At 34.2% G+C, this 25780-nt stretch overlaps 1 protein-coding gene and 1 pseudogene across 2 annotated transcripts; both read right to left on the bottom strand.

Moving 5' to 3' along the window:
* Nucleotides 1–1677: 1677 nt before the first annotated feature.
* LOC145564315 (protein DEFECTIVE IN MERISTEM SILENCING 3-like) lies at nucleotides 1678–7382 on the bottom strand. The gene is made up of 8 exons (XM_081624631.1): nucleotides 7255–7382; nucleotides 5042–5185; nucleotides 4711–4825; nucleotides 3887–4127; nucleotides 3478–3669; nucleotides 3085–3405; nucleotides 2052–2277; nucleotides 1678–1962 (listed from the first exon to the last, which is right to left on the bottom strand). Exons 1-8 carry the CDS (start codon nucleotides 7273–7275, stop codon nucleotides 1915–1917), a joined length of 1308 nt encoding a protein of 435 aa, XP_081480757.1. The 5' UTR covers nucleotides 7276–7382; the 3' UTR covers nucleotides 1678–1914.
* A 671-nt stretch (nucleotides 7383–8053) lies between these two features.
* Nucleotides 8054–25217, bottom strand: LOC145564314 (structural maintenance of chromosomes flexible hinge domain-containing protein GMI1-like; annotated as a pseudogene). Its single transcript, XR_014094796.1, has 39 exons — nucleotides 24802–25217; nucleotides 21874–21906; nucleotides 21695–21781; nucleotides 21535–21590; nucleotides 21078–21161; nucleotides 20873–20945; nucleotides 20496–20551; nucleotides 20295–20400; nucleotides 20118–20186; nucleotides 19322–19405; nucleotides 18361–18411; nucleotides 17989–18124; nucleotides 17744–17793; nucleotides 17539–17667; nucleotides 16939–17029; nucleotides 16809–16843; nucleotides 15759–15828; nucleotides 15485–15667; nucleotides 14863–15021; nucleotides 14716–14737; nucleotides 14520–14634; nucleotides 14261–14377; nucleotides 13835–14147; nucleotides 13642–13754; nucleotides 13121–13298; nucleotides 12865–12976; nucleotides 12563–12657; nucleotides 11793–11891; nucleotides 11440–11506; nucleotides 11077–11165; nucleotides 10705–10983; nucleotides 10449–10622; nucleotides 10187–10306; nucleotides 9896–10051; nucleotides 9576–9693; nucleotides 9259–9478; nucleotides 9001–9168; nucleotides 8594–8914; nucleotides 8054–8497 (listed from the first exon to the last, which is right to left on the bottom strand). The product of XR_014094796.1 is annotated as a structural maintenance of chromosomes flexible hinge domain-containing protein GMI1-like (transcript).
* Nucleotides 25218–25780: the final 563 nt, after the last annotated feature.

The raw sequence follows: 25780 nt of genomic DNA, 5'->3' as shown, positions 1-25780 counted from the left end.
TCAGCTTAATTTCAGTTCGGTTTAGTTCAGTTCAGTTCCTAATTTCCTTCTCTCATAAACAATTCATTTCAGCACTATTCAGTTCAATTCATCCTCAATCATTTCAGTTGTTTTCAATAAATCGGAACAGATCCTAAACTAAGTTCAAGATATATGTTAGAATCACTTTAAGTTATAATTTTCAAATATTAAGTTATTGTTTGGTTTACGTGGGAAATGAATTCCCATAGGAAATTATATTTATGGCAAATAATTTTCCTAGCCCATTTTCTAGGAATTGACCAAAGTTTGTTTAGTTGATAATATAGGAACTCAAATTTCCTAGGAATTCATTTCATAATATTAGTTAGAATTTGTTATATACACCCGGGTGTACCGTACACTCAACTAAGTTTTTGTCTTTATTTGATGATAAAAGGAAAAACAATCATCAAAATGAGAACAAATACTCATTGGAGTACATTACACCCAACCTCTCAGTATTAGTTGGCTTGAATATTTTTAATTGAAGTTAATTAATTTGGAGAGAAAAAGAAAGAGACTAAATTATTAGTTTTAATAATGCAAATAGGCCCCACAAATAATTGTGAAAAATGTGAGTTACCAAGAGGGACTTGGTAAGTGAATTCCCAGTTAAAAACTTTCTTTTAAAATTCTACTTCCCCTAATTTGAAAAATTTGTGTCAACCAAACAACACACTCATATCCTATTTCCTAGGAAATGGAATTTACCAAATGTCTTTTTCCTCTAACCAAACAACACCTAAGTTTTATAATTTTTAATTATTGATACTATATTAAAATTATCATTGACTAAAATTCTTCATGAACAAATATATCAGATACGAATACATAAATTATAAGGCTGATTTTATTGTTAACAATATTTATAACTATTTAATTCTCTGTACTAATTTATTGTTGAATCTGTTGTACTCATAAGCTTGTTGATATTTACTAATAATTAAAATCTAGTTTTACTTTAAAAAACTTATTTTACTAAATCAAAACTATTATATGCAGTATATTCTTTTTAATTGGCCCATTTCATTTTTAGGAAGTGAGTATAATTTTGCATTGATTTTATCTTTTTATTGAGTACGCAGTGATTTTTTTATAAGAATTTGTTACCAAATTTTGTATTAGGAGTAATAATTAGTATGAATTAATTAGTTTGATAGTACTGTATATCAATATGGTCACTGCATAATAATTCTGGAAAAAGTATGCTCCCATTTTTTTTAAAATATAATCATGCTGTCACATTATACTCCTCATTGTGAAAATTTTATAGATTTTAAGGAATTAGGAACATGTATGGTTTGAAATTATTATTTACGTTAGCCTATTAATACAGTAAGGCCCTGTTTTTCTTTTGAGTTACTTTGTATAAACACTAGTATCAAACACACCCATTTGACCAAAATAATCCAAGCTCGCTTGGATTTGTACAACTCTACATAAAAATAGATTTGTTCTCTTCTTGGAAAATCAAGTAATATCCTTAATTAGGACAATACATGACAAACTGGCAACTAATTCTAACCAAGGGAGTATTTCAAACGTGATAAGCATTCTGGTGTTAAGAAAATACTGGGGTAAGCCTAAAGGCCCCAAGAAATTTCTTTCAAATGCAGTAAAAATACAAGTTAGATTAGTTTCAAGCCAAAACCTAAGTTCATGTTCTTGCTGAAGGGCAAGATAAGAGATGGAAGGAATTCATTCGGTACCTCACAATGCGATTTCAATTTCCAACTACGAAGAACCTACAAACTAATCACCCAACTAGAGCCTAATCTGCCACCATGTCTGCAGTCCCTGAAGTTATGGGAGAAACTTGATTAGCTCCAAACCAAGATTCTTCAACGAGGTCATAATGACAGCCTTAGTCCTCTAACGGGAGCATATCATCGACTATCGAGGAACCTGTCTGTTTTGTACTGCAGCTGTCTGCAATTGTTGCTGCCAATCATCATAATATCACATTAGAATTCAGCAATTTCAATTACATCTTCACCAGAAATGGCATTCAGTGAAAAAGAAAGAATTACCTGTGCCATGAAAGTCGAGCTATCAGCTAGAAACTTAATAAAACCTTGCTTTTTCAAGTTGAAGGTTTGCTTTTCATGCTCTAACATTGCCTGTTCTCTTCGAATATCTTCCTGAATTCTTTCCTTTTCCCATTTCTTCTGTTTTATCTGATTTTCAAGCTCGTAATACTTGTCAGGGAGACTTGCTCTATTGGAGCATTTTGGGAACCTCACATCTACTTCTTCCCTTGTTTCAGTAGCATTGAGAAAAACAACAGCAAAGTAACAAATAAGAGGTTAATTCAATTAAATTTCAGAAATGATCACAGAGAAAAAAAAAAAAAAAGATAATTAAAGTCTATCCTGGAATTACTGAAAAAAAGAATTAACTAAATAAAGTCTATCCAGGAAATACTAGTATGGAGGATTGAAGATAGTTATTCTTTAAATTCAATGGAATTTGGTAAATGAATAATGATACAAGTAGTACAGCACTTTAGACCACAAAAACGTAATCTGCAAGCTAATGATACAAGTAGTACAACACTTTAGACAACAAAATTGTAATTTGCTAGCCATAAGTTCAGTAGACTTGTCCTATTAGTCCTATTTGAAAGATTGGCAGTAATGTATGTGAAATAGTGAGCGACATCAGTGCAGACTGCAGAGTGTACACTACCATGACACTATGACAATCGCCACAACCTTTCAAGTGCCTAATCCAATAATCCACAACATTCAGGAAAGAATCATCATCAGAACAGGACAACACCCATGGCCCAACTGGCAAAAAATTGATGAGCAGAAAAGCACAAGGCTCATCAATCCATAGCCTTGCCCTAGGTGTTTAGCCAGAGGGAAGTAGCACATCACAGTGGCATCAAGCAATACTAGCGTTTCACAGTAGCAAAGCTTGATATTGAGTGAAGCACCATACATATCAAATTATCAGCAACTGCACACAGCTTATTCCAGATAGATGAACATAAATCATTTATAGGATCAGATGCACTATCGTGTGTTCAGAAAATTTGAAGATTATGTGCAAAGGTACCTGCTACCAAGGAAGAACACACCAGTAGACCTGATCATTCCACCATCCAGAGAGATGGCTCCATCACTGATGCATGGAAGAGCATTATGCATCTCAGCTCTTGTTCTGTAGACTTGAAGACGTGAAAATAGATTGTAGAACAATGTCTCCCTAAGGCCACACCCATTCGAAGTCAAACAAAAGATATGAGGCCTATCTACATGAATCATATTTACAGCAAAGCCAAGAAATCCAGCTGGAATGTCACCGGCAGGCAGTCTTGGTTTTGGAATATCAAGTCTCCTCTGAGGATCGCCGGACAAAAATTCACCAGCGTATGGTCTGCACAAAGAAAGGGGTTAAAGTGACTAACATACAAGCTTAGTAGACAACACACAGTTTTGGAAATCGTGCCTTAGGTTTTCAAGACATATCACAGAGAAACGACCCTCCAAAGCTCGTCCAATAGAAGTTCCTGCGCCATGAATTCCAGAATCTTTATTTACAAGTCCTTCACCATCATATATTTCCAAGGCTTTGATGCCTTCATAAGTTTTACAGACAATTGTGAGCATAGTCTGCAAGCCCAAATACTCAGAAAAAAGCCTGAGTTTGCAATTTGCAAGCACAAACAAAAGAGAATTGTCAGTCTATTTCAAATATTTCGAAAGAAAAACTTTGTTAGCAGGTTTTGACCATAAACAATAATAACATGGTTTCTTATTAGAGCGAAAGGAGTGATTTCTAGTTTTCTATAGTCTGGGTGCAGTGTACAGTGGCGCATTCAGGCATTAATTTTTGAACAAGTTTGAGTACAAGTTACCTGCTGAGATTGTCATCATCTACTTTTCCTAGGGAGGCAACAATACCAAGAACATCTTCGTATAAAGATAGATTTGAAATCTGAGAATCATGATGATTTTTGAGTTGGCAATAAATACCAGCAGCAGAATTTTCATGCTTTAAAATTTGCTTGATAGTTTCCTCCTCATTTTGAACATGAGAAGTGTTGCCATCTTCAGTCTTGGTTGCAGCACTTGAGGAAAGGTATTTACCAAGACTAACTACAGAAGAGAAAAAAAAAATTAATTGCATTAGATATGAATATAGAATACCAAGGAAGAATACAAAGAGAGTAACAGTAGAATATTCTCTACTTCTCTTCAAGAGAGCTGACATCCCATCTGTTGATATATTTAAAAACATTTGAAATATCATAATATATAACAAATTCAAACAAATAACTTTCTCTCAAAAGTCAAAACAAAGTTAACCAGGAAATTGGACAGTACATCTATAATCTATTGAGCTCCAACTCAGAAACTTAGCCTAATGACCAATTTTTTCAACAAGACATGTGGTGCTTACATGATTTGATTTTATTCACATGCCCAGTCAACAAGTATTTACCTCTTTTAACATAGCAATCTGAATCTTTGGAATTAAAAGTGACCATTACCTCAGCAATATCAATTTCCTATATGCCTTTTCTTCCTAATCAACTTATATTTTCTCTCTATATAAATGTTCTAGGACCATATACATTTCCCATAAGAATGAGCATTTTTTTTTCCACAAAGTCTCTTGCCTCCAGATTCAAACAAGTTCAAAAGTTCTCTATGATAAAAGAGAAAATGACAAGCATACCTTGCAAATCAAGTATAGCATCATCCAGCTGATTTTTCTGTGCCTTAAGAAATTTTATATTGTCCTCGTGCTGCTTCATTTTACTCCCTGTTTTTTCTACTTCATCTTGCAATTTCTGCACACCGCATACAAACAAAAATATTGGACATCATGTTCTCCTTGCCACTACAGTCTGGCAGTGTATCATAAGTAACAAGGAGTGAATCACATGTCTATCTTCCCACTTATAAGTACATCATCAAAGGGAGCATGAGTATTAGTGTAAATAGGGCACCAATCCATTAAATTAATGTAATCCAATACATATGTATCAACCACCAACAGAACCAACCTTAGAATTAGACATTATGGTGTTTGCATAAGGAATTGCTCCATTTGAAACGTCAGTCGCAGTATTTGCAGAAGAGTTATTTGAATCTACACTATTTAGAGCTGCAACATCTTGGACAACTAGCGCCTGGGCATTTATTGGAATCTATCAAGAAAAGGATAAAATTCATCAATTTACGATACAAGATAGCATGACTAACAAGTAGCTATCAATATATGATTGGGGATTTATATTTAAGCACTCAAAATAACAAAGCTGTGGTGCAACTGCACTAAAATCTAGTTTTGTACATATTACATCCACAACTTCGTAAGAGTCCTCAACACCAACTTGTAAAGCATATTCTAATACTCATGACCCTCACCATTATTTCTAACAGAAAGGCAATATTCAGCCAAAGTAAATTCCATGAAAAATACGAAAGACAAATCATTTTTAATAAAACCCATGACTTCATAAGCTTTTCCTTCAAAAATACAAAGAAACTCAACATAACATGACACAATAAGTCCCAGTCTCCCATCACAATAAATAAGAACCCCTCTTGGTTCTTACATAATTCTTCCCATCCCCAACCACATGGGGAAAATAGTTGGAATACTCCAGCTTCTAAAAATGATAAGGAACAAGAAAACTAAAAAACACATCATACATTTAAAAATAAGTATCTATTTTAGGGCAAGATTATACATATCTCTTGAATCTGAACAGATTATTGTCTCTCAGAACGCATCGGAAAGTATTCCACCAACCCACACAAGTAAGCTAAGTGTTGTTATTAAACCAAATGATAAATAAAATTGAGGTAAGAAATGAATCCCGTAAAAGAGCAAAACACAACTGTCTCTGTGATAAACAAAAACCTGCTTGTCATAACTTGTAAGACTTTCATGCCCAATCCACTCCCAAAAAGAGACAACCTTCTACTAATGACTCCATACCATCATGGATAAGTATATTCTAGATTACTCGAAGAAACTACAAATCATACACGAGTAACGCGACTATAGTAACTGAAACATTTATATGATCTTGCACTAAATAAACAAGTATCAAGATCACATTGAAAAATCATTTAACAAATAAAAACAGTACAGCAAGTTGCATTATAAAGCTAAACTAGGAAAAACTCCAAACAAATTGGGTCTGTCTAACCTTTGTTGATATTTAAACAGATTACCCAAGGTTGATTTTAAAGCCCCTAAACGAGATAATAACTTTAAAAAAGATATGAACAAAAACGAAAAAAAAAACTAGGGGTAATAAAACCCAACCTCTGCTTAGAATAGGAGAGAGGAGCAGAAAATGGGCAAGTATAACACTGAGAGTATTGAGACAAGAACAACTCCCCCTGAGGTAAAACGGCAGTGCTAACATCCACCTAAACAATTGAAAAACAGCTTGTGTCCGACGTAAAATATTGTTAACATTATATTAATTTCTCCCCCCTTCCTCTATCCATCTGAAAGTCACTTAATTATTTGCTGATTTTTACAATTACCGAACGTTACAATCAGAATCAGAATAGCAGCTGATACAATAGTCATTGATTTCAAGGTCAGTGGCATTTGAAATAAAGGAAAGCCCAAACTTGCTACTATCAAACATAGCTAATGCAGCCTACAATAACAGCAGCTACTAAGCTAAATTTCAACCCAGCAAAAATCTGAACTTTTCGGCTTCTTCGATCCCCACCAATGTCACATCATACTATAAAATGACAATTAATTGCCTCTATTCATCGTCATTACTCATCAATCCATAAACACACACAACTTCATGAGTCAATTTTCATCACAACTTTACACAATGAAATTCATTCATTAGAAGTAATTCGAAAATACGCACTTGCACAAACACACTTAGCATCACATTACAATGCGGAATTTGTCAAATCAAAAACAATTGAACCAATAAATTATCAAATGCGAGAGAATACAAAACATGAGAATTTGTAATAAATCTAAATTCACATTAAAATCAAGAAAAATAAACCTAATTGAGCTAAAATAGCTAACAATTGCACATCAATAATCGATTATAAACACCAATAGGTTCCAATTACATTTCAAAAATTAGAGTTCGAGCAACAAAAATTCAAATCAAAGAACACTGCGTAGTAAAATTGCATGCATGTGAGAGAAGAAACCCTAGAAATGAAAAAAAAAACAAAAAAAGAGAGAGAGAGAAACGAAGAAGTAGAGAACACTTGCCGGAGAACTCGTCGGAAACATGGTTAATTGCAGAAGTTACAGTGTCGCTCTTTCACTTTCTCTCTCTAGATTTCTAAACTCTGTTTAGTCTATCAGCTTCTCACTAAAACTTTTTAATTTGTGACTTTGAGAGAGAAGGGTTTTTTTAAACCCGAGTTGAAATTAATGACATACACGAAAAATTCTTACCATCCAAACTCATTTCATTTTGAACCATTTATTATTTATATTGCTCAAATACTGAACTTTCGATTTAGAGTTAGGGTCTGTTCTGATTTACTGAACTGATTTGATTAGAGCTGAATGGATTAGAGCTGAACTGTACTATTTATGAGAGAAGGAAATTAAGAACTGAACTGAACTGATTGGAGCTGGAATTAAGCTGAAGAGAACAGGCCCTTATAGTTATGTTATTGGGGTGTCTTTAAATTTGAAACAAACTGAAATTTACAAGTGAAAGCGAAAACACGAATAATCCAAACTCTTTCCAATTTGAACAATTTATTGTACAAAATATTAAGCTTTATATTTGGAGTTATATTTTGGTATCCCCCCGCCCCTCCCAAAACCCAAAATTGGCCAAAAAATCAAACCCAAACTTCGGCTATTGACTTGAATTGTGTATGACCGTATGAACCAAAATATGGTGTAAAGTGGAACTAAGCTAGACATTAAAAATTGGTCATGTGCCATTTAGATAATGTTTTCGCCTTTTGTAGCTATGGAAGGAATGGATATACTTCTATCTACACCTTAATATTGGAAAAACCATATGTATATAGCACAAACTCCTTCTATCTTTAAAACCAAAAGTATATATACATCACCATCAAAATATGCCATCATTGTACGACTGAACAACCATACAAGCCTTGGCACTTTGCCCCTTCACCTACCAATATCAGTTTACCATGCAATGTAAGCTCAAATACGAAACTGATGTTCCTAACACTACTACTAACAAGGACTTTGTGTGGGAGCAGGCGCCGTTGGAGTTGTTTGCAAGGACTGCTGTGATAATTTGAGTTTATGTGTTGCTTCCTTATCTTCAATTAACTTCAGGAACCCAGCTTTTTTGCCTTGAAATTCGCTCAAACAGATTTCCCGCTTTTCAATGATGTAAGGAATGGCTTTAGTCACCAGGTTCAGTTCTAATTTCTTTTCTGTAATATCTTCCAAGATCTGCTCTCTATCTGAAGACACTTGCTCCTTAGCAATGACAGGAAAATGCACGTCTACATGCCTGAACAAATATTCAGTCATATCAGTTATCTATTATGAACTTCAATAGCACAATATTATTTCTTCAGTAATTTAAGGGAGAGTGAAGGAATCGTACATGGATCCTAATGAGACTGCGCCCTTTCTGCGCATGATCCATCCATCTAGGAAGATTGCACCATCTGTTATACAGCCAAGAGCATACTTCAGTTGCTCCTTCGTCTTGTACACTTGGAGATCCCCAAAGAGATGATAAAATAAGGTCTCACGAAGGCCACGCCCTGCCAGTGTCTTAACTTGAATGTGTTCGGCATCTATGTCAATCATATTGACAGCATACCCCAAGAAACCAGGCGGAGTTGATCCATCAGGCAACGTAGGGTTTGGTAAATCCAACCTTCTTTGATGATCATTCTCTAATACATCCCCGGTATATGCCCTGGAATTCATTCTTTAAATAAGATTGTGTAGTTGTGTACATGCAATAAAAAGCTCCGGTGTAAATAGTTACTTAAATAGACTTGCCTGATATCCTCAAGGCATATAAATAGTTGACGACCTTCAAAACTTCTTCCCAACTCTTCAGCTAGGTAATTTATGGTTGTTTCGTAAACATCAGGTGTTTCTATAGCAGCACTGGATAGGCAGACAATTCCTAGCATTTGATCTTCCCCCAAATATTCAGCGAATAAGCTGCACATTATTATCAGTACTCTAGGCTGTCAACACAAACTTTTACTTGGTGAAAGATAAATCTAAAAGGAGGATTGAGAAAGAATATACCAACTATGCATAGGTGTAGGTGCTGTTGCAAGAAGGGCAACAAGGCCAACCACATCGCCCATGAAATCCGGGAGTTGATTTTTTATTTTCATGTCCTGGGAAGCAATGCTGTATATTGCAGCTGCTGAATCAACCTTGCTTTCTATTTTTTCCTGCACCACTTCTTTCTGAGACATGGAATTTAATTGCGATAGTGGCAGTGGCAGCACTTCCAATTCAGCTGAAACGGTTCAAGATACAACCATAGCCAGTTAGTCTGTTTGATGACAACTGTATCATTTCTTCAATTTACATGGGAAAAATATAAAATAAGGCACCTTGCAAAAGTCTCAGCTCTTCTGCGATGTGACCCTTGTGCACCATAGCCCATTTCAAGTCGCCTTCTAGATTTTTAATACATGACCCATGATCCTGGATGTCTTTTTCAGCAATCTGCTGATGTAAAACACAGCAAGACCACACATTCAATATTATAACCTCTAACATGAAGTAAATCAGAAAAAAATCCTCTGAAATTACACAGCAAACTAAGCGCTATTCAAATTGTTTACTATAAGATAGAAAATGTTGACGCTTAGATAGATGCATAATTCAATACTAAGCTAACACTTATTGTTATCTATATTGTTATTTCTACCTCAAATTTCTGTAAATCAGATCCCAATAAGGTTATCGCCTTCTCAGGCGTATAAGAATCAGCACATATGATCTTCCTCTCTGGAGTTTTGAACATATTGTAGTTGTGCTCACATTTCAAATCAGACTTCTTGTTTAAATTTTGTGCAAGGGTAGCCTGAAAAACAGAAACCTTAATAAGAAATTTCAACTCTTCGTTTCGTTTTAAAAAGAAAAGTTTTCATACGACTTTGAAATGATGCTGAGAAATCATTAAAATGGACAATATAGTTATCACATTTTCTCATTCTACCTGCTGCTTTTGCAACTTTGATTCAGAAAATAATACAGGTGTGGATTTTTCCTGCTTCACCATCGGAGTTTGGAGGGAAGATAATGTATCACACTCCTCCTTAGGTACCGGAACAGTTACCTACATAGAAAATAAAACAGTTAACTTGCAGCCTTGCAGGAAAAAGGCTCTGTTAGAATTTCAGAATGAATTCAGTCAACAACATAATTTAGCCCCAGTACAGGGAAAAATACTTAAGCTCGGGTATGTAACGTCAATATACCTTTGAGCTCTGAAACTCAAGCCCCTTGGTTTCCAAATTATTTGCAGCATAAGTAGCTGAAGGGGATGAGAACCTCTCATCTGAAAATTGTGGTACATCACAATCAAGCTCTTCCGTACCTTGGTGATCAGACGTGGTATCATAATCTGTACGAGTTGATCTTGAGAGTGTAACCTACAAAGTAGGGAAACAGTAAGTCTATGAATGATGTAACCAAAACTTTATATAAAGACAAGATTATGCAGATTTGGATAACCTCAAATTTCACACGTAGTTCTTGGTAGAGAGAGTGAACAGCCTCAATGCAGAAACGTCCTTCTGTCTGAGGAAGAGTAATCGATGGAATAATGCATCGCCCCTTCTGAAAAGCATATCTTACAGAATTGTCATTTACCAGGTCTGTCATCAATCTTAATGTGTGTGATTTTCCGTGCTTGACTTCATCGTCAATAGTTTGATCAACATCACCTTCAACATTTACAACCTCAAAAGCAACATCTGTCAGCTTTGAGCCTGCAGGACAAACCTCAGGTACCTAACAGCAGAAAATTTTAAGAAGGGGTCAGGACTAAATATAGATGTGAGAACATTCTCATCAGTCATCACTAAAAAGAAAAGAAAGCAGAGCTAACTCTGTTGCAATCCTCAGCTCCCGTTTCTCAACTTGAAACTTTTTTGTAAAGATGATGTTCTCGTTATATTTGACAGTGATAGACACTATTAAAAAACACATGCAAGGTAAATTAAATAAGAAGACAGAGTGACAGACATGATTTGAGCTAGCAACAATACAATACAGCTCCAAAACTGTCATTTACAAGTACAATGCAATTAATTTACCATAACTGATGCAATCAAATGGAGATTAAAAGGTAAAAATCAGGAAGAGAATGAACTTCAACCCAGAATCATTTTGATTACTTAAACCTGAAGATAACTATCAATAAGAACTAAAGGACACTGACAAGACAAGGCAAAAGCCATGTGTTACCTGGTTTACCATAGCCTTCTGTGACTTTCAAGATACCACTAAGATCAATACAACCATCATTATCAACCTGAACCACAAAAAAATCATTGATGCTTGTAACAAAATAAGCAGTAATATATTATATATCTACTTGCAATACATGCCTTTCCATAATAGAACTAATAAGAGATTATTCCTATGAAAGATTAGCAAAGAAAAGAACATAATCATATCTTCTTACTTCTAGGTTGGATAAGTAAAAGTATTATTGTTTAGAAAAAAAAATGTGCAAATTAAATTAAATTAAATGATGTATATGAATATATGATTATGATAAATATGCTTTCAAGCTGCAAAGTAAGAGACTACATTACCTTGCGCTTTAGACCAATCTTATCCAGGAAAGAGAACCCATGAACGTCCAGCTCTATTTCAGTTCCTGGTTCGACATGATTCTGATGTCTATCGAACATCTGAAAGCAATTAATTTATCAAAATTACCAACAGTCAAGCACATATTAGTCAAAACTTTTTTTTTTCATTTATTTGAACATAGTTCTGAATCAGTGATGAGCCAAAAGTGTCCAAAATAAGTCTTTAAAATGTTAGCATAGTCTTTCAAGTGTTCTCCTAATTACTTTATCCGTACAATAGACATGAGACATTCATCTTGACAAAAAAAAAATGCCACAGCTGAATCCATGACAAGTCCAAGAAAGATCCTTAATACAAATAAAACAAATCGCTATTTTTTCAATTGTTACTTAAACTCCAATTTTTCAATCAGATATATATTTGAAGTTCAAATACATATACACGAAGTAAATAAATGAAATAAATTTCACAAAATGATGTCAATGTCAATTGAACCACATAGATTACTTTTAATCTGGTATGTTGTTTCATACTTTTATCTAATGTTTCCATATGGTGCAATACCACAGATAAGTTTATGATTCCTTAGTTATGTTTGATATTTTATACAAGAAAAATTAATTTAAGAGTCACTCAATCAGTATTTCAAAATCATGAAAAAGAAAAAAAAAAAACTATGTACGCTTATAGCGCTGTAGGTAATATGGAAAATCATAAATTCACATTACAGAGAAAATTGAATAAAAAAACTTCCTGGATATTTAAATACCTCCAATTTGAAATCTTCAACCACCTGTTGGGGAAGTAAACCGTTGCCCGATTCTGATGATGAAAAGTGGACACGTTGAAGAGATCCAGGAACAGCTGATGCGAAAACAAAACAAAGTAAAATCAATCCCAGATTAAAAAAAGAAAACATGGTAACTTATATTGTTTCCAAAAGGAAGAAAGCTCAGCAACTGAGATATCAGTAGTTCAGTACACTACTACTATGCTCAGTTGCTTACCTTGACAAGAAATGCTGAGGATGGGGCCTCATTCAGTACACTACTACCATGCTCAGTTGCTTACCTTGACAAGAAATGCTGAGGATGGGGCCCTTATTATGAGGCAGAGACAAAGCCAACGTAGCTTCATAACTTGGGCGAATAATGTCTAGCTTATCAGTTTTAATCCTTGCATTCTGGGAAAAACACAAAAAAATAGCTTATCAGTTTTAATCCTTGCATTTTGGGAAAAACAAAAAAAAAAAAATCAATATGCCAAATAAACAATGCTGCAAGACCAACCAAATTATTACAAAACGAAAAGACACTACAGTTCATACCACAACAGTCATTCTATGCATATCTGATGATAGTTTCACCTTCACATTCTGTAAGTGGGATATCACCGTCTCATTGGACATTAAGTGACATTCTATAGGTGGAATACTCTTGAATGGAATAATGTTTTCAAATTGATCATATCGGCAAAATGAGAGTGGTGGGAAGCAAGAGCCTGCACTGTAGTATAAATTTGACTATATTAGCTGCTGTTACTGCTGTTGTAGATGTCAATAATAGACTTAACCCAGTAAGTACACCTGCAATCTTTAAGAAATCATGTCCTATCATACGGAGTATATGCTAAGATTCCAATATGTTAGAACTTAGAAGTAAAAATGTGTACCAGTTTCTACTTAATACAGCTAACAAGATTAAATGCAGCTCGGTAACATTTTTTTCTTCACAAATTCTGGTAAGCAATACCAAAATCAAGGCACATCCAGCATACGTAGCATAGCAATTCGGTCATCACGTAAACATTCTGGAAATAGAGAGGGTATATCCATGACTGGTACCATACCTCACTCTCAATGCAAGTGTCTGATCATTACCCTTCAAGAATTCCCATCGTTTGACCTTAGATGATGCAGTGACCCTCACAATTTTTTCACAACTTGCAGTGGTACAATTTTTCTGTAGCAAAACAGATCATTGTTGTAATCTTAGCAGATATAGGATGCAAGATAACTAGAGAGGGTACGTGATATACTTACAAGAGAGAATGAGAATGAGTACGCCCCAGCTTTTTGAAACAAATTTGGGATGGAAACTAATGAAAAAACATAAAAACCCTGACATCCTTTTAAGTGATGAATTTTTAACAGTTAATAGATCATACTTAAGGCCTTTTCCATCTTCAGCCTCGAAATTTATGTCCAGGCACATCTCATAATTGTCCCTTAAAATGTATTTTTGATCTAAATCATTAGCATTACAGCTTGGACTGAAGTTTGACGGCCGCAGTATAGCAACAACTTCTTTTGGAGGTAATGATCCAGCAGAAATTGAAGCATCTGTAGGTAATGCCTGAAGTGCAATATAACATCAACAAACTCAAGATATGATGATTGTGATATGTTATCATATGAAAAATAAAACATGAAAAAGAAGCCAAAATGTTAAAATAACTGTTAACTGACCCCGTCAATATCCAATATTTTGCATTGCTTTGGTCCCAAAACTTCAATTGTCGAAGGCATTTTGAGATTTTGCTTGTCAGATTGGCAATTCCATTCACTGTCACTAACAGCAGCACACTACAGCAAAGAGCATCCCATTATTGGCTGAATATACTCAAAATTAAAACATGAAAGCAACATGCTTATTTTACATCCCTTCCAATGCTTAAGTGCACTAACAACGGGAGACAGCTTTTTCCATACGAGTAAGTGTTCCAACCTTTCCTGAATCTATCACAGTGATAGGCAGAGATTTCGATTTACGAAGTTCCAAGTTTGTGCCAGAAGCATCAGCTGTAAGTACACTACCATCTTCATCCTTAACACCTAGGGGCCTTTACAATCCGAAATATCAGAAGACATACTGGTGATGAAAGAATATGGTAGAAGACTAACAGAAAGATAAGTTATCAAACCTGCACAAGACCCGCGCCTCTCCTGTTTTTTATAAATTATTTACAGTCAGCAACAAGCAGCAAATGAGAAAGAAAGATTGGTGGAAATACATATCAACATATTTTCTACACAGATTTACATAGAATGTTGTCGAAAATGGCACTTACCACCTGCCTCATTTTGAAAGCCTTCGAGTAAAAAGTATTCTATTATTGCATACACATTGTTCTTGTAAAAACCAGGACAGGCACCTTTGAAAATTTTGACCTTTTGTCCCCTATTCCAGGATTTTCCCTTCCGAGTAACAGCTTGATGGACCCTCGCAACTAAATAAGCAGAGGAAAAAAAAGTCAATGGAACATTTGACAAAGATGCTACTACCACTATATCTATGATGAAGTTTCACTTTGTATATCATTACACTTTTCAAAAAGAAATGATGATCAAAATTTTAAAGCTAACATAAAATGATAAAGAGTAACCATCAACTCATTAACACAATAGAAAAAGTTTTTTCTCTTCATTTCAGGGTAAATCTTTGCAAAATAGTCCCAAAAATATTTCATATTAGTTCTTATTGGGCAGAAAGGTTGAATAAAATAAAAATAAATAAAAACATAAACAAGTTCTCAGTTTAATTCACATACTAGTGGCTTAAACCTTCAAGGCATGGTACGCATCTTAGCAGCCCATAATCACTTGTTGTGTGGACAGGGAGGGTAGTTATGTAAAGAAGGAAAAAAATAAAAACAGAAAATGGAAAGGAACGAAAAATATAGACTACTTTACCATCAGATGTGATGCCAAGTGCTTCTTTGTTAGATGGACTCAGGAGCAAGACAGATTCATCATCTCCACAGTTGCATTCGTCATCGTACTGACCATGCATTTGCAAAATCCAATCCTGATACTCTCTTACAAGCTGTTGCAATGTCAATTGCTTCCCACCTCTCTCGATTTGGACTTTTACAGCTACAAGAAATTTACAATCACGATGTACATTATGAGCATTTAAGAGTATGACCTTAAACATTTTTTAACCAACAGCAGCTCACAGAGTCACCTTTTTCCTTGGTGTCATCTCCCAGATCTTTCAATGCTTTGGTGAAAGCATGTTGAGGAGCAAGATCAGTCTGAAACAAAAAGGTGCACAGCATTAACAAGAGATAATAAGATTATTTACTAAATCAATACACATGTTACAAGTTCATACATACATATGTTAGAAGTTCATAGTGAAAGAATAAAAAATCCCATAAGGCTTAAAAATCCTATTCATTTGGTCGATTACATAATGGATCATAATTCTTAAAAAGTTTGTAATTTCAATGGCATTCCCCACTACCCCCCCCCCCCCCCCCCCCCCCACCCCCCTTTCTGCCCAACCAATCAGAAGATTTCAAAACACTGAATCTCGGAGGAGACATTATCTATGAACTTTGGTCATATATTATGATGTTATAAACTTCGAAACGAACATAGTAAAATCCTGAATCTTGGACCACTTTTAAGTATTTACCCTAATATTCATCAAGACTTAAGACAATATCTTGAACTCTTTGACATTTTAACTTGTAGTTTGGTTGATTAATATGGATTCTAATTTTAGCAGCGGCATGTCTAAAGTTATAACATGACAACAAAAATTTAGATGTGGCAAGAAAAAGAACCGAGTAGGCAAGCTTCTCTGACTAATTGCATGGCCTAGCCTTATGTGATTATGAGTTTGTTGATCCATCCATCCTAGAAACACCAACTCACAGAATTCAGTACTTCAAAAAACCTTGTCAATGGAAAAAAATAAAATAAAATAAAATAAAAAATTCACTACGACTAACAAAATCAACTCTAGGATGCAAAAGGACAGACACCTAGTATGCAACATGCTCCCTCCTCCCGCTCTGTAAACTAGAATATATCCCACATATCATTTCCTTTGATATATTGTTCTGCATTCTTAAAAACAATATATATTATTCCACACATGCCAAAGTGATCATAATAAGGACAGACAAGGCAAGAGCTTTGATGTCATAGCATTTCTGATTCCTACTGCCTTAAAAATGATATTATGACAACAAAGAATTGAATGCAGTTCTAACAAAATCAATACCTTTGAAGGTATTGGATTGAATCCAGCATCTGTGTCTGCAAAATAAAGATTTTCATCACAAGAAAAAAGACTTAAGTATGGCACAAACTTATAACCTTTAAGAGAGATTTATGTAGAGCAAAAATCTTACCAATAAAGCACTTAACTCTCATGCAGCATCTCTTTAAAATTTCAACTTTAGCGCCCCTCTTCTGTTTAGGTTTCATGAAGGGAAGGAGCTCCTATGGTACATATTAGAAAAAGTTAGCATGTTTGTAAAAGACTAAGCCTGATCCATGCAGTAACAAACATGACCAAATTAAAAGGATCAACGAGTGCTTATTTTTCCTGTAAATGAAGCATATTAAATAGCACATTACTTTACACATCTTTCCTCAGATAAAATTCTATGTTGACCTGCAACCCGTTACAAGTATAAACAGGTATAGCAGACAGATTGTAGGCCTTCGTTCTGCATACATACCATTATGTCATGGTGCTAGTTGATGATGTATCAAGGACATGAAAGCTACACTTCATTGATACAATTGAGCATTTAAAGTTTAGTCGTGATCACTTGCTAATTCATGGGCGCACATTAAGGTAAAGAAGACAATCACTAGAAATTAAACAGAGGTTATCAGAAATATATCATACGATTAAAGGCAGAAAGAATATGTCCACTAACGTATCACCTCAACGCACTGCCATAAACAAAGCATGAAGAAGTTCAATTATGAGACTAACTAACCCAGCGAGCTTCAGGAAGCAGACGGCCCAACCGCCTGATAGAAATTCGGCTATAAGTTTCATAATCTTCTTTAATATCCAAACCATCAGCTTTTAATTTTTCCAAAATTTTCTCAATACTCTCCTTGCCCTGCAAAGAAAATTAAAGGATCAAAAGACTCAAAACCCATGATAAAAAGTTGAAGCTCTATACAAAATTCCTATACCTCAATGATGGGAAAGTAAACACACTTCAGACGTGCATTTCCTTCACAAGCTGCACTTGAACCTGAAAGCACAACCGAAGAAATTACTGAACAGCAAAAAAAGTTACAAGTACAATGCAGGTCATCAGACCAAGAGAAAACTCTACCAAACAACAAGGAAGAGGGTGAGATATTTCCAGAGTAAATAAATAGAATTTCCGAAGTAAATATTCAAAATATGGTAATAAGATAGGGTTTAATCTCACTTGGAGATTTAGACATATCCTTGCCCTCTTTAATAGAAAAATGAAGGTTTACAACGAAGTTTAAGCCATTACAGGAATGCAGATTCGTCACTGCTACTTCACCACCTTCAATTTCAGCTAAATTGACGCCATTGATCTGCAAAATCCCAGTCAATTAAAGGTACACTAGTAGAACAACCTTTCATATAAAACATAAGCTCAATATTATCACAACATAACACCATAATAGGTGGATACATTACCAACTAATGAGATATATAATATACGGAGTACAAAACTAAGTAAAGCAAGAGCTCCACAAAAAAAACTAAGATATGAAAGCAAAATTAGCTGCTCACAAAACATCACAAAAATGTACAAAATATATAGAACCTCGAAGTCCACCAATGTTGTAGTCCTCCCAGCCTTTGATATCTCATCACACTGCAGAAACATTGCTTCACAATATTAATCCAGCAACAATTATTTTAATTTCATCTCTAAGAATACAAGCAACTAAGAGTAAGCTCTTGCTCTTAAATTACTTTAGAAGTATAAAAAATGATCAAAAGTGACTAATATAGATAGCAATTAACTTAAGGCAAAACGGACAGTAATGCTCAGAATGCAGGACCTAGCACTGCAGAATGCAAAACGTCCAGGTAGGCAGCAATAACTAATGTTCACTCCTTGGACAGACTACAAATATGGTATATAGAATCTTAGGACTGAACAAGTCAAAGACCTAAAACTTTCTGCACAACTTCAATACATAGAAGAAATTCAGTAATTACAGGACTGCAAGCGAAAGTTTTTAAATTACCACATTGAAGTACTTAAATTGATCAAAACTCACTTCTACCTCATATACTACAGTAAGAGCAGAACGTAAATATAGGTGATATAGCTAGCTGAAAGTGATTGTAATGCTATTATTCAATTTCCCGAGAGTGGGGTTAACATATAACCTGAAAGCACTTTAGCACTTTCTAATAATGAAAACTGATGGGGTAGAACAAAAGTTCCTTCCAAAGTTGAAGATGTTATTTACTGATCAGGAGATTCATTAGTCAATAGTCAAGACTCTCAAGAGGAGGAGATTAGTCAAAAAAACTAAATGGTTTTCTGAAGCCACCCAAAAGACAATGACTTACATTCAACATTACCTTCTGATTAAAGTATGGAACCAGCCAGAGACAGAACCAAAAAACGAAAAGGAAAGAATAAGGATTATTATAGTAAGAATTAAAGGTCTGAGACTCAGTACATTTACATATTAATTGCTTATCACATTAATATGATACATAGATATTGGAAATGCAGCAAATTAGTTTAACTTAAAACATGAGCATACCTGAATGTAAGGGAAATAAATATCCTTGAGCTTGCACTGGAGTTGATATATATCAGGGAGCTTCAACTTGGGCTTCATAACAATCTGCAGTGCATTGGGCAAAAGTCCAAGGTCAGAAGTTTTAAACAGCATAAAATGATTTAACAGTCTCTTGAGATATCACATCTAAAGTTCTTTTCCAAATTCTCTTAATCATAATTCGTAGTATCTGCAATTCAAAGGGACATGGAAACCTACCCGTGAATGTAGTAGATCAGTCATACCAGTGATACTTTTTAGTGAAAAGATCACACAAGTTAGAAATATCACTCTTCTAGAAATTAAAGACTAAAAGTCTAAAACCAATTGCATGTCCATTTAATGTCTGAACCGAATCATTTTCCAACAGATGTTGAGATCAATCTAATACAGTTTGTCCTAAAACAATGTAGCAATCTGACCAACTGATCACGACAGGCTCGAGTGGTTATTATGCTTTTTGAAGGTCAACAGGCATCTCTTATATCATACCACAGTCATCAATTCAAAATAGAATAGAATTTTGCAAGACGTTTAGGAAACTGTAGACTTGTAGAATACTTACTCATGGCTTGATTATCATGAATTCATGATTCAAAGGAAAGAAATTATCAACTAGGCTGATTCGTGTGAATAGTAGTAATACAAATTTGCTAATTGCTTCTTAAATCAGATGCTAATGTTGCTGATGGTGATGAATTGATGATAGAGGATATGTTTCACAAAAACAGCCCCACACTAAAGAATTAACTTAGTGAATATGTTTCACAAAGTGTACCTTAGTGAAACTTCCATGAGGTGACATTTCAATCTCATAATCTAACGGATCTCGCATTCCACCAGCAGCCTGAAAATTAAATAACAATGAAAGAAATTGAAGTTAACTTCTGGGCCAACAAAGTATTGTCTAAAGAGGAAATTTCAAAAAAAAAAGTTCCAAAACAAAAACTATAACCTTCCAGCTATGACCAGAAACAGATCGCTTTAATAAAGCATCTCTATCAAGACGTAGCCAATACACCTTCTTGGACTCTCTGGTCTTTGCTAAAACCACAGCATGACTAGCAAAGGGTACAGAATTCAGAGATGATCCCAACAAACACGTTGCAAGATCAAAGTTTCAAATTAACCAATTAGGAAAAGTTCTTTATCATACCTTCCTAAATGCATAGATGCAATGGTTCCACCATATCCAAACATTCCAAAGAAAGGCTACAAAGAAAAGCAAACCATGCTTCAGGAAAAAGTAAATTTCCATAGTAAAGGCTAAATCTGAATCAAGCAAAACTTAAAAGTTGAAAGTAGTAAATCATCTTCCAGGTTAGACTTGACTTAAAGTTCAATTTCGAACGTTCTTTGATATAACATGAAGTATCAAATTTGCTCTTGTAAGAAGTAAATCCATCTACTTTGAACTTCAAATGCCAAGAACAACACTAATCGATAGATGAAGTATAATAATTTCCATAAACAGGTTTGTTTATTGTCCCTGGATATGTATGCCACTATCTTTGACATAAATTTTGACATTACCATAAGATATGGAGGCTTTCCACCAATTGCAAGTTTTTTAAAAGATCTGTGAGCTGAATCCCCCATTTTGCCCCTAATAAATGAAAGAAAATGGCCAAGAGATAGAAGCATAAGAGAAAGAACCAAGGGGGCAGCAATTTTGGTAATAATAGCCAAGAAATAAAACCATGAGGGCCTAAAATCTCCGAAGGATAGAGTGATATACCACTTCTCTATTGAATTTTCATCGCTTTCATCCATGCCAGGACCAGTATCAAATACAGAAACTTCATCCTCATTAACTTCAACACTGCAAAACAAATCATTTCTCGGTATCATGGCTGACAAGACACATTAACGATCATAATTCCATCATACAATTACTGATTAAGATATGAAATAAGCAGGTCCAGCACCCCTATATTTCTTAAAAAAAAAAAAAAAAAAAAAAAAAAACCAATACAGAATCTTTAAAAAGTGAAAATAAAACCACAATATAGCATTGGCAGTACCATTAGCCTCGTCCCATGTATAACAACATTAACAACTCATCAGTATCATAATATCCTTTGTTAAGGACAACTTAAGGTTAAGGCAGTAAACAACTCACAATTATATACAAATAAAACACATTTCTGATACAGTAAAAGCGGTAAGAAGCTGAAAAACAAAAGCATATTTACCTAATAAGCTTCCTTTCATCTTTACCATTTGACCACACTGCCTGCAGTGAATTATCCTGTGAAAACACAAGCAATGAAGCACAGATGCAGGTAAACACGAAAAACCAAAGCTGACTCCTTAAATTGAATTGTGTAATCTGATTCAAACCCCAAAACTTACTATCAAGTCTGCTAAGGCAGTCTCAAATGTATAGTCATCAGGAAGCTCTGTCAACAAATCTGTGTCTGGTGTCAAGTCCCACATATTCTGTCAAACCCAACAAAAAAATAAAATGATAAGTGCAAACAATCATTATCCAATTAATCCAATGAAAAAGCCCATGTTAAAGTAATACAAACCTCAAATGTGTCAGCAGTCTGATCAGAACCATCCTATAACAAAGAAACAACTCTAAACAAGTAAAATTCTTGCTTGCTAAACCAACAATAACATTTCACTTAAAACTATAATTTGGCAAATATATCACATCATATAATATATCATAGTTGAAACTAAGCCAACATATAGCATCTAAATTTGACATTTGATTCTTAAAACCAAGGATGAATCCACAGCCAGTATACTAAGCTACTTAGCAAAATAACATTCAGAACATGAGCAAAAACAAAAGCATTGTAAACCAGTGAAACTTTTCAGATAGTCTATATCAAATTTAGCAACATACCATGACACTAAAAAAACACATTTAGTCCCACATAATTATAAGCACAAAACATCAATGTAATAGGTTATAGCCCTTATAGTGAGTATTATACCATGGAATACAATAACCTCATTTATCCAAAAGCAAAAGCCACTTTCTGGACAAAAAAATTCGGCTTGCAGGTGAATAACACCATAACCGAAACATTAAAATATTAAAAAATTTATTAAAAAAAACATTGTACCTCATAAGAGTCATAACATCAAACCCAAATTTATACTGCCCATTAAATATTATTTATAACGATTTTACATAAAATAGAAAAGAAAAATATCTAATTGTTACAAATAATATGAAACGGAAGTAGTATAAAATATACGAAGAGAAATCATACAAATAGAAGTGGAAGTAGCTAGTGGTGGGTTGAAATTGTAAGTTTTATTGCATGGGAAATTTCCTACAAATGCATGGCAATTTCTAGTATTTATAGTGGTATATGTCGGTTTACTTGCTCCACCGACATACTACACCTAACTTTCTAGCTTCCTCTAGATTACTCTTTGACTTAATTTCTTACATACACTAGATTTCTCTAGATATTTATGACACTAGGCTTATTCTACAATTATCTAGCTAATTATAGATATTTACTAAGATTTTTCTAGATTACAATTTTTAACACTCCCCCTTAATCTGAAAAATCTTGTACTCCAAACTGTCTTCTCAAAATATTGTTGATGCTCTTGTCACCAACGACATCTGATGTTGTTTCTTCTTCTTGTCTTTGTGTTGGTACTCATGTTACCAACCTTAATTTGTTGTCTTTCTTTTTGTTAATTTTGTTGGTACTCGTGTTACCATCTTTCTAACTGATGCTCGTGTCACCAGGTATCTCCCAAATTCTCCTTTCGAATATATCTCCTTTATTTTTCCTTTTAATTTTGGTGCTCATGTCACCAAATATTTCTGCTAATGCACTTGTCATTAGCAACCTCTTATTTTCTTCTTCAAAACAAGCTTTCTTCATTATCTTCCTTGCCAAAATTGGCAATTTCCACATCAGCTTTCTTGAACCTGCAATTCTTTCCAACATGGCCGAACTTTTTGCATATCCAACATTGTGCTTTTCCTTTGAAGTAGCAATCTGCACTATCATGGTTAGTTCTCTTACAAATTTTACAAAATAATTTATTCTCCATACCTTTGTATTTTGGTGAATCTTCTTCATCTTCACCCTCGGCCTTCTTCCTGGACCCATTTTTCTTGATTTCTCCTGGTTTAAGAGAAATTTTTGCTGCAAGCACGGTCTCCATCATGTCTTCATCATTACTTTGACGATTTTTTCTTTGTTCATGGGACTCCAGAGATCCCATAAGTTGTTCAACAGTTATGTTGGATAAATCTTTTGTTTCTTCAATTATTGTAACTATATTATCAAATTTGTCATTTAATGATACTAGAATTTTCTTCACAATTTTTTCATCCGAAATTTCTTCTCCATATGATTTCATTTGATTAACAATCTCGATAATTCTTGAAAAATAATCTTTAACCAACTCATTATCTTTCATCTTTAAATTTTCAAAATCTCTTCTTAAAGATTGAAGTTTGATACTTCTCACCTTGCTATCTCCCTGGAACTCTTGTTGTAGAATCTCCCATGCCTCCTTTGCTGTATTAGCCCTCATAATTCTTGGAAAAATGGTATCTTTCACCGCGTTTTGTATGAGATATAATGCTTTTGCATCCTTCATCCTTTCCTCCTCAAGTCTCTTCCTTTGAGCATCACTTAGGCTGCTTTCATCTTCAGGTTCATTATAACCTTTGTCGGCATAGCTCCATAGTCCATATGACCTTAGCATCGTCTTCATTTTAATTTTCCAAAAATCATAACTTTCTCCCCCAAAAGTTGGAATGGGAAAACTCACATTGTTATTGGCCATTATATATTATGTTGTGTTTGGGATAATATGTGTATGATATTATAGGAAGGCTATGGGTATTGTGGCTCTTAATACCAAATGTTGGAAATAGAAGTGGAAGTAGCTAGTGGTGGGTTGAAATTGTAAGTATTATTGCATGGGAAATTTCCTACAAATGCATGGCAATTTCTAGTATTTATAGTGGTATATGTCGGTTTACTTGCTCCACCGACATACTACACCTAACTTTCTAGCTTCCTCTAGATTACTCTTTGACTTAATTTCTTACATACACTAGATTTCTCTAGATATTTATGACACTAGGCTTATTCTACAATTATCTAGCTAATTATAGATATTTACTAAGATTTTTCTAGATTACAATTTTTAACAGTATAAAATATACGAAGAGAAATCATACAAATATATATTCTGGGATGACACCAAAACCGGCAAAACCCCAACACAAATATAGAAAATTACCCATTTAACACATGACAACAGACAACATACAATTGATCCAACTCACAAAAAATATTACCCATTAAACACATGAAAATAGATTAATCCAACTCACAAGAAATTACCAATCATAAAAATATATCAAACAAAAATTACAGTAACACATACTGGGTAATAACATAGATTAAACTCATGATGACAGTAAAATAAAAGAAGAAAATAAGAGTAAAATGACTTACAAACAACTTCAAAAAATGGGTTTTGTTAGGCGAAAACCTATCAAAAGAAATATGATTTCTGAATTTGTTACCCTTAATATCTTCCAAATACAACTCTTTACTATCCCACAAAATCTTTCTTCTGGGTTTTAAATCATCTTGCTTCAACATTGCACTGTAAACTTTATTAACAAAATCATCAACAGAAATTCTCTCATTTTCTGGGTTTCTTTTTGTCCATATTACATTCGACCCATTAGGCAATAATACATTAAATTTGTAAACTTTTTCCCCTCCATCATCGTAAATTTTTTGAATACTTTGAAATTTCCTCTTTTTTCCTTCCATTTTTCAACAATTCCTGGCTCAATTCAACCATAAATCAAACCCCAGAAAATAATAATTGTAAATAAAGAAGAAGAATATTTTTTAATTTTTTATTTTTTTTTATTTTGGAAAAAACTGAGAATTTTGGAAAGATGTAAAAATGGAAGTGAAAGAGAGAGTGAGTGCGCTGCGTATATATAAAGGTGTAGCAATGACGATTGTACTGCCATAAGGCGTAGGTTAGAGTGTGTCGGTTATGTTGGTGCTATAATGCGCGTTGTGTAAATGGCGCTTAGCTGTCCTTTGTGCAACACGTGGAGGTATTTTTGGAATTTGGGGTCCATTTATGATTTTGGGAGGCTGACGTGGAAGGGTCAAAATTGAGTCAATCGTTCAACTTTTCACCTGATTGATTGGTGACCAAGAAATGGTACAATTTTTTATTATTATTATTTTTTTTAATTATGTAATCTTGTGATTTGTGAAGGTTTTGATTAAGGAGAGTATAATTTGTATATTCACACAAAAAATAAAAAATAAATAAAAATAAGACTATAATTTATTTTGCTCATAATGTTTAATAACTTTCTCTCCCTCCATTCTTTAATGTTGCTTTATTTAGCTTTTCACGATATTTACACGTTTCTTAAAATATAAGATCGTTTTAGGACCT

This window comes from Chenopodium album, chromosome 10, assembly GCF_948465745.1.
Source record: "Chenopodium album chromosome 10, dcCheAlbu1.1, whole genome shotgun sequence".
Taxonomy (NCBI): Eukaryota; Viridiplantae; Streptophyta; class Magnoliopsida; order Caryophyllales; family Amaranthaceae; genus Chenopodium; species Chenopodium album.
The sequence above is the reverse complement of the archived record's forward strand: the minus strand, read 5'-3'. Positions and strand labels throughout refer to the sequence as shown.